Source organism: Bos grunniens, chromosome 7 (genome assembly GCF_055505025.1).
Source record: "Bos grunniens cultivar Pamir isolate PY7600 chromosome 7, Bosgru_T2T1.0, whole genome shotgun sequence".
Classification (NCBI taxonomy): Eukaryota; Metazoa; Chordata; class Mammalia; order Artiodactyla; family Bovidae; genus Bos; species Bos grunniens.
In genome coordinates this window covers 17,785,210-17,800,833 of record NC_141171.1, presented here as the reverse complement: position 1 = coordinate 17,800,833, position 15,624 = coordinate 17,785,210, and the positions used below count along the sequence as shown (strand labels likewise).

General features: G+C 50.4%; 1 protein-coding gene across 13 annotated transcripts; it reads right to left on the bottom strand.

Moving 5' to 3' along the window:
- Positions 1-212: 212 nt before the first annotated feature.
- SH2D3A (SH2 domain containing 3A) lies at positions 213-14,833 on the bottom strand. Of its 13 annotated transcripts, XM_086409766.1 has the most exons (11): positions 14,682-14,798; positions 13,472-13,714; positions 10,910-11,046; positions 9,179-9,528; positions 8,694-8,770; positions 3,050-3,531; positions 2,802-2,917; positions 2,469-2,643; positions 2,274-2,385; positions 1,581-1,766; positions 213-650 (listed from the first exon to the last, which is right to left on the bottom strand). In XM_086409766.1, the coding sequence occupies exons 3-11, from the start codon at positions 10,976-10,978 to the stop codon at positions 565-567; spliced, it is 1,653 nt and encodes a 550-aa protein (XP_086265892.1). In that variant the 5' UTR covers positions 10,979-11,046; positions 13,472-13,714; positions 14,682-14,798; the 3' UTR covers positions 213-564. The 13 variants fall into 13 exon arrangements, 8 of the variants coding, with proteins under 8 accessions (XP_086265892.1, XP_086265888.1, XP_086265891.1 ...); XR_015166757.1 differs by lacking the exon at positions 13,472-13,714 and having other exon boundaries at positions 213-777; positions 2,469-2,666; positions 14,682-14,833; XR_015166759.1 differs by lacking the exon at positions 13,472-13,714 and having other exon boundaries at positions 2,469-2,666; positions 14,682-14,833.
- Positions 14,834-15,624: the final 791 nt, after the last annotated feature.

Genomic DNA, 15,624 nt, shown 5'->3' with positions numbered 1-15,624 from the left:
GTGGCAATGAACCTGGGTACACCTTGGACAAGCTCTGCCCCTTGCTGGGAGTCGAGTGTTTGTGACTCCGGTAGGGAGGAGAGTGCTGGATGTCACCCCTTTGGTGTTCCCTGCAGCTCAGATCTGCTGAGCACCTACTGTGTGCCAGGCCTTCTCCACCCAGGAGCTCATTCAAACGTTGAGTTTTCATTCCCATGATAACCCTTAGAAAGTACAGTCTCACTTTTATATTGAAACTGGGCACAGAGAGGTCAAGTGATCTGATAAAAGTCACACAGCTTTTAAAACACTTGAACTCTGGCCTCTTACAGACAGATCTTCAAGTTATCTTTAACATTAAGAGACATACATTCACCACTTGAGGGGTGGGGTGGGGTGTGCAGAGCCTCCAGACATCCGGGTCTTCTAGTGTAAGGCAGGAGCTGTCCACTCCCAGGATCCACATGCCTTTTTAGGGTGCAAGGTGGGTTCTTGCAAACCAGTCCGCTCCTTCTGTGCAGCAGGGTGCAGGTCCCCACTGCATCTGGCTGGGTGAAGAAACTTGGACGGCTTCCTTGGTCTCCATCAGGGGTCCCCAGATGCTTGGGTATCCAGCGTGAGAAGGGGGCTTGTGCTTTCAAGGGTCAGGCTCCAGGCGCTGTGAGAGGACGCTGAGGACGCGATGGAACTTTTCGAGTCGTGTGGCCCATGGCGCCCCAGCCCCTCGGCTCCCCCAGAGCAACCTCCTCAAGAAGCCAGTGGTCAGGGCCTCTGTCAGCTCCGGGTTGGGCCGGAATCCTGGGGGCGAGGCCAGGTGAGCTGGGGGTAGGGCCCAGGCACTTGCTTTGCTCCTCCCACACCTGCCTGGTTCCCTCTGGACTTTGACCCAGGAGGGACTCTGCCCCAGATTATCTGAACAACCGGGCAGGGTTAGCTGGGGAGAGGTCTGCAGGAGTCGGGGGCGGGGGGGCGGTGGTTGAAGGGCTTGGTCGATGCGGGCTCTGCCAGGGTGCATGGGGGCCAGTCCGTTTCAGGGGCCACATCAGAGCGCCCCCTACTTTAGGGCTTGAACCTGGACATGGAGCTGCCTTGAGGGTGGAATTTGGGGCCACCCTGCCTAACAAACTTGGGAGGAGGAGGTTAGGCCATGTTGGAAGAAGAAGGGTCTTAAGGAACCACCCAAGTGCGGGATTCGGAGGCAGGGCTGCCCCAGGACAGAAGTGTGGTTCTGAGTACAGTGGGGGCGCTATTCTGCTAGAGTGATGGTCTGAGTCATTTTGGAGGGAGCTTCGCATTCCTGTGGGGAATTGAGACCCTCTGGGGGTAGGGCCTTCCCAGGTGGGAGAGTGGGGGTGGAGTCCTGTGGGCTTGGCTCCGAGGGGCAGAGGGTGCTGTGCCCATCAACGCTGCAGGTGGCGGTAGCGTGTGTGGAGGTGAGAACACTCCTGGGACCGGGGCCCGCCCTGTTTGGGTGGGACTCTGGGAGGTGTGACAGGAGTCTAGTCTCTGGCCCGGTGGATTTGGGGGTTACCGCGCTGGAGCATGCAGGTTGTTTCGAAAGTGGGGATCCTCTGGCAACCCCTCGAAGGGGAGGAGCTCACCTCGCAGGCGTCGCGCCACCGCCTCGCGGAATCTGGGCGCGTCCCGGGCCGTCTGACGCGCCCGGTGCAGGGTGCGCAGCAGCCGCTCGCAGCTCTCGTCCAAGGGCCCCGGGAGTTCCTCACCCTCCAGCAGGCGCGCCGCGGGTGCCACGTGTGGCAGCGCCACCTCGCCGGGATCGCTGGGTCCTGTTGGGGGAAGGGTCTGGGCTGGGCTAGGGACGGGGTGCGGGTCCTAGGGTGAAGAGGACTCAACATATACTGGGGCCAGGGCATCCTAGGGCAGGGCAGAGGGTGGGGTTTGGGTCAGACACTGAGGCTCGAGCCCAGACCAGAGGAGGACAAGGGTGTGGCCTAAAGCTGGGGCGGAGCCTAGAACAGGCCCGCCCAGGGGTTGGGTCCAGGGCAGAGTCTCGCGTAGAGGGCGGGGGCAAGAGCGCGGAGGGCGGGGCCTAGGACCTAACAAGCTGGCGACTCGTACCGCCAAGGTGGAGCCCGAGACAGAAACAAGGGTTTGGCGTGAGACCGGGAGGCCAGAGCCTAGCGCATTGCTGGATGTGAGTCAGGGGCCGGGCCTAGGCAGGGGGCGTGGCCTAGGAGAGACCCAGGGGAGGGGACTAAGACACGGGCGGGCGGGGCTTAGGGCTGAATCCAGATTCTGGTTAGGGTTATCACTCCTCGAAAGCCACCACTCACCGGCGCCCTCGTTCAGCGATCGCATCAGCGGCTTCAGCTCCTGCTCAAAGGCCAGCGCAGCCTCCGTGTGGCTCCTTCGCAGGTGGCGCCACGTGCGTTCCAAACGCGACACCTGGAGGAAGAGACGTGAGCCCTCCTTCCTTCCACTCTTCCCCATCTCTTGCACTCCGGCCTCCTCCCTTGCTTCCCACGCACCTGGGGCATGAGCAAGGCGCCCATCACCGCGGCCAGTCCGGGCAGGTCCCCCACCGCCCCTGGCCGCAGCGCCACGGCCAGCTCCACCAGGCCCCTCAGGGCGGCCGCGCGTTCTTCCAGCGGCCCTGCGCAGCCCAGCACTGCCAGCGCCCCCGCCAACGCCAGCGTCTCGAGCCTGTAGAGGCGGAGGGCAAGGGTCTGGGGGCAGTGGGGAGGTTTGCGATGTGGGGGTGAGGAGGGACAGTCAGCGGCATTGCCCATTCCCCTCCTTCCTGGGGAACCGGGAATGGGAGGAGGTTTGAAGACCCTGGGGATTTCAGGTGGCTGTCTCACCTCTCCAGCAATTCCAACCTCAAGCGATGCCCGTGGGGAAGTGTGAGCAGCTCCAGACCGGAGGCGACCCCCATGGCGCCCCGCTGAGCCTTGGTCACTCCCAGGACACCTGTGGCCTGGTGATGGGGGGTGGGGGTAAGAGTAGGGACGTTAAAGGAGCAGAGTGAGTCTATGGGTGTGAGGTGGGGTTTGGTCATGCCCTGGCTTCAGGCTCTACCTGGGGAGGGAAACCTGGTAGGGGGACCCACCTGGCAGTCTACCAATAGCAGGTGGAGAGCTGTGCTCCCAGGATGGTGTTCCAGGAACAGGCCACGGAGAGTATGCAGGACTTCGGGTTCCAGAGGCCGATTCTGGGAGCCCAGCAGGCAGGAGGGGGTGTCAGGGAGACAGAAAGAGACCTCAGCCTGTGGTCTTGCAAAACATCTGTCCTCCTCTTTCTCCTCCTCGGCTTCCCACCAGGGCACCTCTGACTCTGGGCAGTTGTGGCCAGGGGGTGGTCCTTGGACCCTGAGCACTCGGGGCACCAGCTCACAGTACGTCGGGGGGCGTCCAGAGGCATCAGGCAGTAGCAATGAGGGTGTTCGAGGTGGCTTGGTTGGGGCCTTGGCATGAAGCTGCCCATCAGAGGCCCTGAGACTGTCAGCAACGGACCCCAAGGGAACTGGGGTCTTTAGTATCACGGGGTCACTACCTGTCCGAGGCAGGCCAGATGCAGGTACAGTGGAGGCTCCTGGGGGTCATACAAGAGGGGGAGAAAGAGGTACACAGAGAAGATAGCTGGCTGGGGTGATGGCTTCCTGAGCTACCAACCTCCTGGTTCCTGCACTCATTCAGCCAATAAGCAGGTATCCTAAGTTACCTTGTTGCAGCTTTGAGGCTGAACAGCTTCACCAACATCGATGCTAGATACCTACCAATGGTCTGAAAATGAACTTTCTCTGACATGGATGTAGTTCTGCCAATTCTGAATACTACATTTTAAGTCTGAACTCTTCCTTTTTGCTCCTCTGATTGAAGATGGTAAGCACTGACCACACAAAATTGAAATGAAAAAAATACGTCACTCAAAATTCACAAAGTTACATATGCCTCAAAGAAACTGAATTTATCAAACTTTCGAATGATGTCTTCTGTTAAGTTTGTGGTATATTTACTTCTGAGGTTATTAACTTAAAACTGTGCACAGACTTTTGGGAGACTATATCTACTAAACATTTAAGTCAACCCTGTTATGGGGGTTTGAAACCTCCCTAATGTTCCCATCTCACTCTGAATAAGGACCAAAGTCCTCTTGTTAGCCGTCAAAGCTCTCACAATCTGAGCCTGATATCTCTCCGACTTCCCTCTCACTCCCACTGTTTCTGCTACACTAACTTCTTTTTGGTTCAATGAACAGTTCAGACTCTTGTTCTGATTCTAGTTCCTTTGCTCTGACTGTTCTCTCTGTCTGGGCCACTCTCACCCCATTATCCACATCGTTCCCTCCCTCATCTCCTTCAAGTATTTCTCCATGAGAAAATTTCCTAACTACTACTAAAAACTGTAATACTCCTTGCTCTGTCCTACTTTTAATTTTTAACCCAAAGCATAATTGACTCCCCTTCATGGATCACAGCCTTGTAGTGGCAAAGTGGCTTGCATAACTCAATGATGCTATGAGCCGTGCCGTGCAGGGCCACCCAAGATAGATGGGTCACAGTGAAGAGTTATCACAAAAAGTGGTCCACTGGAGGAGGGAATGGCAAACCACTCCAGTATTCTTGCTGTTAGAACCCCATGAACAGTATGAAAAGGCAAAAAGATACAACACCGGAAGATAAGCCCCTCAGGTCAGAAGGTATCCAATATGCTACTGGGGAAGAGTGGAGGGCAATCATTAATAGCTCCAGAAAGAATGAAACAGCTGGGCCAAAGGGGAAATGGTGCTTAGTTGTGGATGTGCCTGGTGGTGAAAGTAAATGTCAATGCTGTAAAGAACAATATTGTGTAAGAACCTGGAATGTTAGATCCATTTGTTGTTGCTGTTCAGTCGCTAAGGTTGTCCAACTCTTTGTGACCCTATGAACTGCAGCACACCATGAGTCAAGGTAAATTGGATGTGGTCAAGCAGGAGATGGCAAGAGTAAACATCAACATTTTAGGGATCAGGGAACTAAAATAGACAAGAATGGGCAAATTTAATTCATATGACCATTATATCTACTACTGTGGGCAAGAACCCCTTAGAAGAAATGGAGTAGCCCTCACAGTCAACAAGACACTCTGAAACACAGCACTTGGGTGCAATCACAAAAATGACAGAATGATCTTGGTTCGTTTCCAAGGCAAACCATTCAACATCGCAGTGATTCAAACCTATGCCCCAACCTATAATGCCAGAGAAGATGAAGTTGAACCCTTCTGTGAAGACCTACAAGACCTTTAGAACTAACACCAAAAAGATGTTTTTTCATCATAGGGAGTTGCAAAAGTAGGAAGTCAAGAGATACCTGGAATAACAAGAAAGTCTGGCCTTGGAGTACAAAATGAAGCGGGGAAAAGGCTAACAGAGATTTGTCAAGAGAATATGCTGGTCACAGCAAACCTCTTTCCAACTACACAAGAGACGACTCTACACATAGACATCACCAAATGGTCAATATGGAAATCAGATTGATTATATTCTTTGCAGCAGAAGATGAAGAAACTCTATACAGTCAGGAAAAACAAGACCTAGACCTCACTGTGGCTCAAATCATCAGCTCCTTATTGCAGAATTCAATCTTAAATTGGAGAAAGTAGGGGAAAAACATTAGGCCATTCAGGTATGCTGCTGCTGCTAAGTCGCTTCAGTCGTGTCCAACTCTGTGTGACCCCATAGACAGCAGCCCACCAGGCTCCCCTGTCCCTGGGATTCTCCAGGCAAGAACACTGGAGTGGGTTACCATTTCTTTCTCCAATGCATGAAAGTGAAAAGTGAAAGTGAAGTCACTCAGTCGTGTCCAACTCCTCACGACCCCATGGACTGCAGCCTACCAGGCTCCTCCGTCCATGGGATTTTCCAGGCAAGAGTACTGGAGTGGGTTGCCATTGCCTTCTCTGATTCAGGTATGACCTAGATCAAATCCTTTACGATTATACAGTGGAAGTGACAAATAGATTCAAGGGATTAAATCTGATAGACATGAGTACCTGAAGAGCTATGGACAGAGGTTTGTAACATTGTACAGGAGGCAGTAACCATAACCATCCCAAAGAAGAAGAAATGCAAGAAGGCAAAATGGTTGTCTGAGGAGGCTTTACAAATAGCGAGGAAAGAAGAGAAGTGAAAAGCAAGGGAGAAAGGGAAAGGTATACCCAACTGAATGCAGAGTTCCAGAGAATAGCAAGGAGAGATAAGAAGGCCTTCTTCAATGAACAATGCCAAGAAACAGGAAAACAATAGCATGGGAAAGACTAGAGATCTCTTCAAGAAAATTGAGATATCAAGGGAACATTTCATGCGAGAATGGGCACAATAAAGGAAAGAAACGGTAAGGACCTAAGCTATTGAGAAGAGGTGGCAAAATACACAGAAGAACTGTACAAAAAAAAGGTCTTAATGACACGGGTAACCATGATGGTGTGGTCACTCACCTAGAGCCTGACATCCTGGAGTGTGAAGTCAAGTGGGCCTTAGGAAGCATTACTACAAACAAAGCTGGTGGAGGTGATGGAATTCCAACTGAGCTATTTCAAATCCTAAAAGATGATGCTGTTAAAGTGCTGTACTCAATATATTAGCAAATTTGGAAAACTCAGCAGTGGCCACAGGACTGGAAAAGGTTAGTTTTCATTCTAGTCCCAAAGAAGGGCAATGCCAAAGAATGTTCAAAAGTGAAGTCGCTCAGTCATGTCCAACTCTTTGTGACCCCACGGACTGTAGCCTGCCAGGTTCCTCCGTCCATGGGATTCTCCAGGCAAGAATACTAGAGTGGGTTGTTATTTCCTTCTCTAAGAATGCTCAAACTACAATACAGTTGCACTCATTTCACATGGTAGTAAGGTTATGCTCAAAATCCTTCAAGCTAGGCTTCAGCAGTGCATGAACTGAGAACTTCTAGATAGAAAATCTGAGTTTAGAAAAGGCAGAGGAACCAGAGATTAAATCCCCAACATTCGTTGGGTCATAGAGAAAGCTAGGGAATTCCAGAAAAACATCTACTTCTGCTTTATTGACTATGCTAAAGCCTTTGACTGTGTGGAACACAACAAATTGTGGAAAGCTCTTAAAAAAACAGGAATACCAGACCACCTTACCTGTCTCCTGAAAAACCTGTATGCTGGACAAGAAGCAACAGTTATAATCTTACTGAAAGTGGTTCAAAATTGGGAAAGGAGTGTATATTGTCACTCTGTTTATTTAACTTATATACATAGTACATCATGTGAAATGCTGGGCTGGATGAATTACATGCTGGAATCAAGATTGCCGGGCAAAATATCAGCAACCTCAGATATGCAGATGATGCCATTCTAATGGCAGAAAGTGAAGAGGAACTAAAGAGCCTCTTGATGAGGGTGAAAGAGCAGGATGAAAAAGCTGGCTTAAAACTCAACATTCCAAAAACAAACATCATGGCATTTGGTTCCATCACTTCATGGCAAACAGCAGGGGAAAAAGTGGAAGGAGTGACAGATTTTATTTTCTTGGACTCCAAAATCACTGTGGATGGTGACTGCAGCTATGAAATTAAAAGAAGCTTGCTCCTTGGAAGGAAAGCCATGACAAATTTAGACAGCATATTAAAAAGCAGAGACATCACTGTGCTGACAAAGGTCTGTATTGTCAAAGCTATGATTTTCCCAGTAGTCATGTATGGACATGAGAGTTGGATCATAAAGAAGGCTGAGTGCCAAAAAATTGATGCTCTTAAATTGTGGTGTTGGAGAAGACTCTTGAGCGTCCCTTGGACAGCATGAAGATCAAACCAGTTAATCCTAAATGAAACCAACCCTGAATAATCACTGGAAGGACGGATGCTAAAGCTGAAGCTCCAATGCTTTGGCCACTTAATGGGAAGAGCCAACTCATTGGAAAAGACCTTGGTGGTGGTAAAGATTGAAAGCAAAAGGAGAAGGGAGTGACAGAGGATGAGATGGTTAGAGAGCATCACTGAATCAATGGACAAGAATTTGAGCAAACTCTGAGAGATAGTGAAGGACAGGAAAGCTTGGTGTGCTGTATCCATGGGATCACAGAGTGGACATGATTTGGCAAATGAACAACAACAACAAATATGACTCATTTCTGTTGTTCATGGTCCTTCATTCTCTAATAGGATGTTGGCTCCACTCGAGCAGGGATCTTTGTTATTCTTATTCATTGATGTGTCTCAGCACTTAGTATTGTTTCTGACACACACAGTGAGGGCTCATGTTGAATGGGAGACAACAGGCCAGTCAGGGCACAAGGGGAACTCCTCCTTTATGTAGGATGGCCAGGGTTAGCTGCTTTGAGGAACTCCTGTTAGATGAGAAACAGTCAGGTAAAGGTTAGGGAATGAGCTTTCCAAAGATGAGGCCAGCAAGTGCAAAGGCCCTGAGGCAGGAACAAATGTACAAGGTTCCAGCAGACTGAACAACAACAATCAGCAACTGAAAGGATGTCTGTGTGGCCAGAGTGAACAGGGGATGAGGGATGGAATTATTAGAGAGCTTAGCTATGGTTAGAGCATGGAGGGTTTCTTGGAATCATTGTAAACCCATACTTTTAAGCACCTACAGAGTTCTTGTATGTGTTTTAGTCACTGTGACAACATTGAGAGCATCACCATCCTTTTTTCCCAGCAGGTTGTCACCTGCCCAGTGTCACTTGGATAGTGCGTGGCAGAGGAGTTTTGGAGCTATGTCCTATTCTGGAAGACCCTTTACCTGGTCCAGGAGGGTCTTCTGGTGACCGCCACATATGCTCCAAACCTGCGGGCTGACTATCACTCCGCTTCCTATCCCTGGGGGACAGAGGGAGGGAGATATGTTGTCCTACTCCTAGCAGATAGTTAGATAGCATATAGCCTCCACCAGTGCCCAGAAAACCTTACATCCCATCACTCAGAACCAGGGGATCCCCCAGGGTGCTTGCTAGCCCCAGGGAACACTTGGCAATGTCAGGAGATATGTTTTGGTTGTCATAACTAAGAGGAGGGGTGCAGAGCATTCTACTGGCATCTAGTAGATAAGAGACCAGGGATGCTGTTCAACAGCCTGCAATGCACAGAATGGCCCCCCACAACCAAGAATAATCTGGCAACAAATGTCAATAGTGGACAGAGCCGTCCACTATTGGAACACACAGGAACAGTGGTGGAGAACCCTGGGAGGTCTTGGGTGTCTTCAGGATGTAGAGAGCCTCTGAATACCTGAGCGGCTCTGTGCGAGCCGGGTCGTCTGGAAGGGTGTCCTCACTAAAGCTGCGTCGAATTAGTCCTTGCCGTGGCACTGGCCTGGAGGCCACAGCCCCTGTGGCTTGGGACAGTGGACGCTGGCCAATCACATAGCTGCGAACCAGGGCAGGCAGGCTGGGGAAACGCTCATCCTCTAGCTGAAAGAGGGCTGTGGGCCGGCCTGGCCGAGGCCTCAGGGCCACACGAAGCACCTCGAAGTGCAGGGCTGAGCCCCGCCAGCGGCAGGAGATGACAGGGTGGCCCCCACGGGACTTGGACGCACGAACTAAGAAGTCACCATCTTGCTGGAGAAGGTCCTCGGCCTTCTGGGGATGGAGGATCGGGGGGGCAAGGGTTTACGCATGAGCACGTATCAGTAATTAATGGAGACTCCCGACCCCTCCCCCCAACCCAAGAAAAGCCACCCCAGAGACTGGGTAGTTTTCGGCCAAACAATTTCTTGTCTAGTGGACATACTTCCGCACTACATTTCCCAGGCCCCTTTGCGATTAACTGTCGTGTGACAAGATCTGACCAATGGGATGTGGGACGAGTGCTGTGGGGAATGGGCAGACCTGGCCCTTGAAATAAGTCTAGCAGAATCCTACAGGTTTCTTCCTGAATCTGTCCGTTGACGCCCACAGAGCCCTGGGGGGCAGTGGAGGCAGAAGACTGAAAGGGCTTGGGTCTGACTCCTTTTGAAGCTCTGCATCCTCTTAGACTGCGACATGAACTAGTCTTTAAATGTTGATGGAGTCGTTGACAGCGTGGGAATGTTTGTTACAGCCACTAGATGACGCTGACTAATGCAAGTTCTAACCTGGTGACAAGTGCTGAGTTTGTTATGCAAATGTGGCTTTCAGAAAAGCCATTTGCTAGGTTCTTCCAAACAGACCATGGCCTTGAAATTCACCTTTATAAAAATAGAGCACTATCATGCCAGCTATGGTGGCTGAAAACAGGGCCTGAGGGTCACAACATCATAGAGGGGCAAAGCAGAGCTGCTGATGGAGGCTGGGGACTGGCCAATATGTGCAAAGGACACTTGTATGGCCCTTATTATATGCCAGGCACTGTTTTAAGTGTAAAATGTATGAACTCACTTCATCCTTTACCAAGGATAAGAGGTAGGTACTATTATGCCCATTTTACAGATGGGAAAACAGAGGTCCAGAGACATCAACTACCTTGCTCTAGTTTATATCCAATATAAATTGTAGGGATAGGATTTGAACTCAGGCTGCTTGTGGCTAAAGTGTGGGATTTTCACCATTAAGCTACACTGCCTCTCATGATTTGATTAGATGTCTCAGGTCCTGGGACTCCTGAAGGTGACTCCTAAGCTGGAGATGAGCATGAGGTGCTTTGAATTGAGAGGGAAATGGGACCCTGGCGGCCACAGGTGGCCTGGAATCCAGAGAGAGACAGAGAGACAAGTAGGGCCAAAGGGTGGTTTGAGGAGTCATTAGTACCCTCTTCAACTCCTGTCACCTTCTTCAACACCATCCCAAAGGAAGTGATAAGTTAAAGATAAGAAGTGACATCCCACATAGACCAAGTTGCAAAACAATCCTCAGCCCTCAAGTCACTCTTTCTGATAGATCTTGACCCTAAGGCCCTTATCTGGGACCCAGGAGTCCCCAATAAGTCAAAGATGAGTGAGATTCCCCATCAGATGGTATGTGGTCCTGTGAGAGGCAGTGGTACCTGGCGGGACAGGGGGCCGTGGTACCAGGGTTGGCCCACAAAGTCCTCTCCATCTTGTGGCACCTGCATGGAGCTCTCGGGGGCAGAGGGTGCAGGGTCTGTGCTTTGTACTTCCAACAGGCTTCAGTCTTCCTCATCTGTAAAACAGGAATAATTATTCTTGCTTCCTGAATGGCTTGGTCAGCCCTTTCATGTTCCTCATAGTTTGAAGACAACAGCCCACATCTTATCAAACCATAAAATGCAATGCTTTCTGTATATGTATATATATATTACATTTTAATACACAGCATATTTATATAATTATATATACTGCTACTGCTAAGTCGCTTCAGTCGTGTCTAACTCTCTGCGACCCCATAGACGGCAGCCCACCAGGCTCCCCCGTCCCTGGGATTCTCCAGGCAAGAACACCGGAGTGGGTTGCCATTTCCTTCTCCAATGCGTGAAAGTGAAAAGTGAAAGTGAAGTCGCTCAGTCGTGTCCAACTCCTCACGACCCCATGGACTGCAGCCTACCAGGCTCCACCACCCAAGGGATTTTCCAGGCAGGAGTACTGGAGTGGGGTGCCATTGCCTTCTCCGATAATTATATATAAATGTATTTAAATATTTACATATAACATTTGTGTATTTTATATTCTAAATATAAATGTTAATATATATTTATATTAAGTTAAAGAAGTTACCCATAGTCAGATTATATATTTTTAATTATAAATTATATGAGTTATATTTGATATATGTATCAGATTAAATTCAAGCTATGAGTAACTTTGGGGCTTCCTGGATGGCTCAGTGGGTAAAGCAGCCACCTGCAATGCAGGTGACACAGGAGACGTGGGTTCAATCCCTGGGTCATGAAGATCCCCTGGAGTAGGAAATGGCAACCCATTCCAGTATTCTTGCCTGAAAAATCCCATTGACGGAGGAGCCAGGAAGACTACAATCCAAAGGGTTGCAAACAGTCAGACATGACGGAGCGACTAAGCATGAAATGAATAAATTTAATTTATTCTTTTTAATTATTTTTTGGTTGCGCCATGCAGCATCTGGGGTCTTAGTTCCCCATCCAGGAATCAAACTGGCACCTCCTGCTTTGGAAGTGCAGAGTCTTAACCACTGGACTGCCAGGGAAGTCCCTAACTTTAATTTAGAATAGGCTGTGATTTCATGAAAACAGTCATGCAAATTCACTGGGATTCTTGCGAAGGAAGAAGACAATGATCTCAAATGTAATGCAATTTTTAATGCAGATGACATAGTGCTATATTTTGTAGAAATTTAATTAACAAATTAACTCAAAAGAATATTTATGCGGCACCCACTCTGTGCCGGGAGCCCCTTCTAGGCACTAGAGACCTCGCAGTGAACAACAAGACCAAGATTCCTGCTCTTAGGCATCTTCTAGCTGAGAAGACAGAGATTAGGAAAATCAGTGAGTAGAAAAGGAAGCCTAAAATAGATCTGAGAGAACTAAGGGGAAAAATGAAATCAGGGATCAGATATGAAGATTCAAGCAGTGGAGTTAAGATTTTTCTTACAGTGACCTGGGAAGGTCTTGGGGGTGGGTAAAGGTTGGGAGGATTTTAAGGGGCCAAGTCAGGTGGTTCTTTAAAAAAATTTTTTTTTTTAATTTAATTTATTTATTTAGCTCCACTGAGTCTTAGTTGCAGCATGAGAACTCTTAGTTCTGGCATGTGGGATCTAATTCCCTGACCAGGGATGGAACCCAGGCCTCCTGCCTTGGGAGAGCAGAGCCACCGAAGCACTGGGTAAGTCTCAAGCCTGGTGGTTCTTGGGGTGAAATAAATTCCAGGCTGGGGAGAATTAAATTTACTAAAACCCATAGCATCTCAGGGATCTGTAGGCACACTCAAGGATTCTTAGATTGTACAAAAAAATTTAACCCATGCGTGGCTTTCCAATAAGGTCATTTTGTATGCTCAGTCGCTCAGTGGTGTCTGACTCTGATCCCATTGACTGTAGCCCGGCAGGTTTCTTTGTCTCTGGGATTCTCCAGGCAAGAATAACAGAGTGGCTTGCCATTTTCTCCTCCAGAGGATCTTCCCGACCCAGGCATCAAACTGTGTCTCCAGCCAAATCCTGGGTTGCAAGTGAATTCTTTACCACTGAGCCAGTGGGGAAACCCATTTTAAAAGACCATTAAAAGGTCACATTTTTGTAGACAGGTCAGCAAACAGCAAATAGACATCTACAGGTTTTCATTCGTTATTACTGTGATCAAACTTAGGACATGGACACTCTAGGACCCCTTGATCATCGCTCATGCCTCAGGCCCCGGGGTCTCTCAAGCATCTGGTGAAAAAACTGCTCTGGGTGAGAGGAAAGAAGGGGAGAGGGAGTGGGAGGTGGCGGTGGGGAAAGTGTCTTGCTTCCCCTACCCCCAGGGCCTTCTGGGCCCGGAAGGATCTGCAGAGAAATAGCACGAAGATTTTTAGGACCTGAGTCAGCTGAAAGGGCCTGGAAGTTCCCAGACTGGTCCGAGGTGGCTTAAGGGGTGGGAGAGCTGAGCAGAGCTTTGGCTCCAGGCGCCACATACCTGAATACCAGGTGTGTCTCCTGGATACCTGTGCACTTCCTGTTTGTCAGCTGGGCCTGGCCTGGCCTTGGTTTTAAGAGTCCTCTGACTCCAGCGTCCTCTGTCTTGCCTGCCCCTTAGTGGGTGTGAAGGTGCATCACTGACTCTGGTTTGTGCAGGGGGAGCTCAGAGTGGTCACAGGACAGCTACAGGCCAATTAAGTCATCCACCTGTCCTGCATCGTTTGGAATAATTTCTGGGTATCTGGGCAGGAGAGAGAGGAAGGGGGCAGAAATCAAGAGAGGAGGTGGGTGAGAGGCAAGTTTGGGGAAAGAAGGGAGGGGATTATTCATTTTCTATCGACCATATACTCCTACAGGGGGCAGCCACTTGCACGAGACAGGGACACAGGTGGACACGGAGACTCAAACGTGAGCAAAATACTGACTGGTTGAATGGTTACTGTGTGCCAAGGAGAAACAGTGATGAATGAGACCAAGGCCTCTCGGGTGGAGGAGACACACAAAACAAATAAGTGCACGATGAATGAAGAAGATAATGTCTAAGGGTGAACAACGGAGGTGATAAGACAGGGAGACATAAAGAGAGGCTGGCTGGGGGAGGCTACCTTAAATATGAATAGTAGTCAGAAGGCTGTCTCCCACGAAGTGACTTGGGACCTGAGATCTCAGTAGGGGCGGGGGGCGGGGGTGGGGAACAGTTAAGCAAAGATGTGAAGAAAGAGCAGTACAGGTGAGGGGTATACAGGGAGGGCAAAGGTGCAGAGCTTGCTTTTTATATTTTACGTCGTCAAGGAGGCAGGTGTGACAATGCTGTGAGCCACGAGCGAAGTGGAGAGCAGTGAGGTTAGGCAGAGACGATGCAGGAACCTGGTGGACCTCGAATTTTCGTCTCGGTGGGATGGAAGAGACGCTACGGAAAGGTATGAAGTGAGAGAGGGTCACGATCTGGTTTGTGGTTTAAAAACATTGCTCAGGCATGGAAGCAGGGAGGCTGTCCATGTTGCAGAGAAAATACGCTTGCAGGAGGACGTTCAGGTACACGGACATGCATGATGCACAGTGACCCAATCAGGTGACCCCTTTTACGTTCGCGGACGCGCGGGGACAGACAGATTCTTCCAGAGAGCAGGTGGCCCCACCTGGAAAAGAGAACTCCCTACCCCCACCAAATCTCCCGGTCCTGGCTCTGCTTGGGGCCCCTCACTCACCTGGGCCGGGACCCGCGGAGCTCGCAAGAACTTGGGGCCTGGCGGAAGCCTGAGGCTCTGCGTCTCCCGACCCCTCCCTCCCCGCCCCAACCAGATCCAGCCTTTCCCTGCCGCGCCCGAAGGGTTCCTAGCGCGATCACCTGGTCCCGCCCACTTTAAACCCCTCCCCTCCAGGCCCCGCCCTTTCTCCTACTGTAACTTATCGCCCCGCCCCTTGTTATCGCCCCGCCCCCTTATAAACTTTCTTTTCGCTAACCACTCCTGCTTGGATGAACCTTCTTCCTGTAGGTCAAGCTCCCTGGGGAACTCCTTTCGTTCCTACTAGTGGACCCGCCCCCTTAAATTTGCCCCGCCCCCTCAGGCTGACCACGCCCACTCATCTAGTCACCCCTCTTTTAGTCCCGCCCTTGGAGTCCTGCCCCTTGTTTCCGCTTCAGGCCACAGGCTGGTCCTAAGAGCCCCTGACCCCTTGCGACGGGGCAAGGGATGTCTCCTAGCTCCCCTGTTCCGGGCAGGGGCGGGGCGGCCCTTACGGGCTGTCTCACACGACCGGGAGTGGTGGCGGCTGTGACGTGGCAGAGTGCGCTTCCTCCAGACTGCCCCCCTGGGTTTCTCGGAAGGAACCCCACATTGGGTGTCGGGTTTGTGAAGAGAGATGCGGGAAAATACGACAGTCTTTCCCAGTAACAGACCCCTGGAATTGATCTAGACTCTGGCGGGACGTGGGGGGGCAAACATTCAGGTGGTTTCCTAGGTGGAGGAAGGAGAGAAAGGGGGCTTCCATCCTGTTGCCTGGAGACAAGCGTGAGGAAGGTGTGTGTGGGGATCTGGAGCCAGAAATAGGACCCTCTAGCCAGGTTTTTTGAGGGTGCGTAGTATTAGCAACAGAACTGAAAGCGGTAGCTGCAGCGAACATTCATTAATTAAGTGCTTACTGTATACT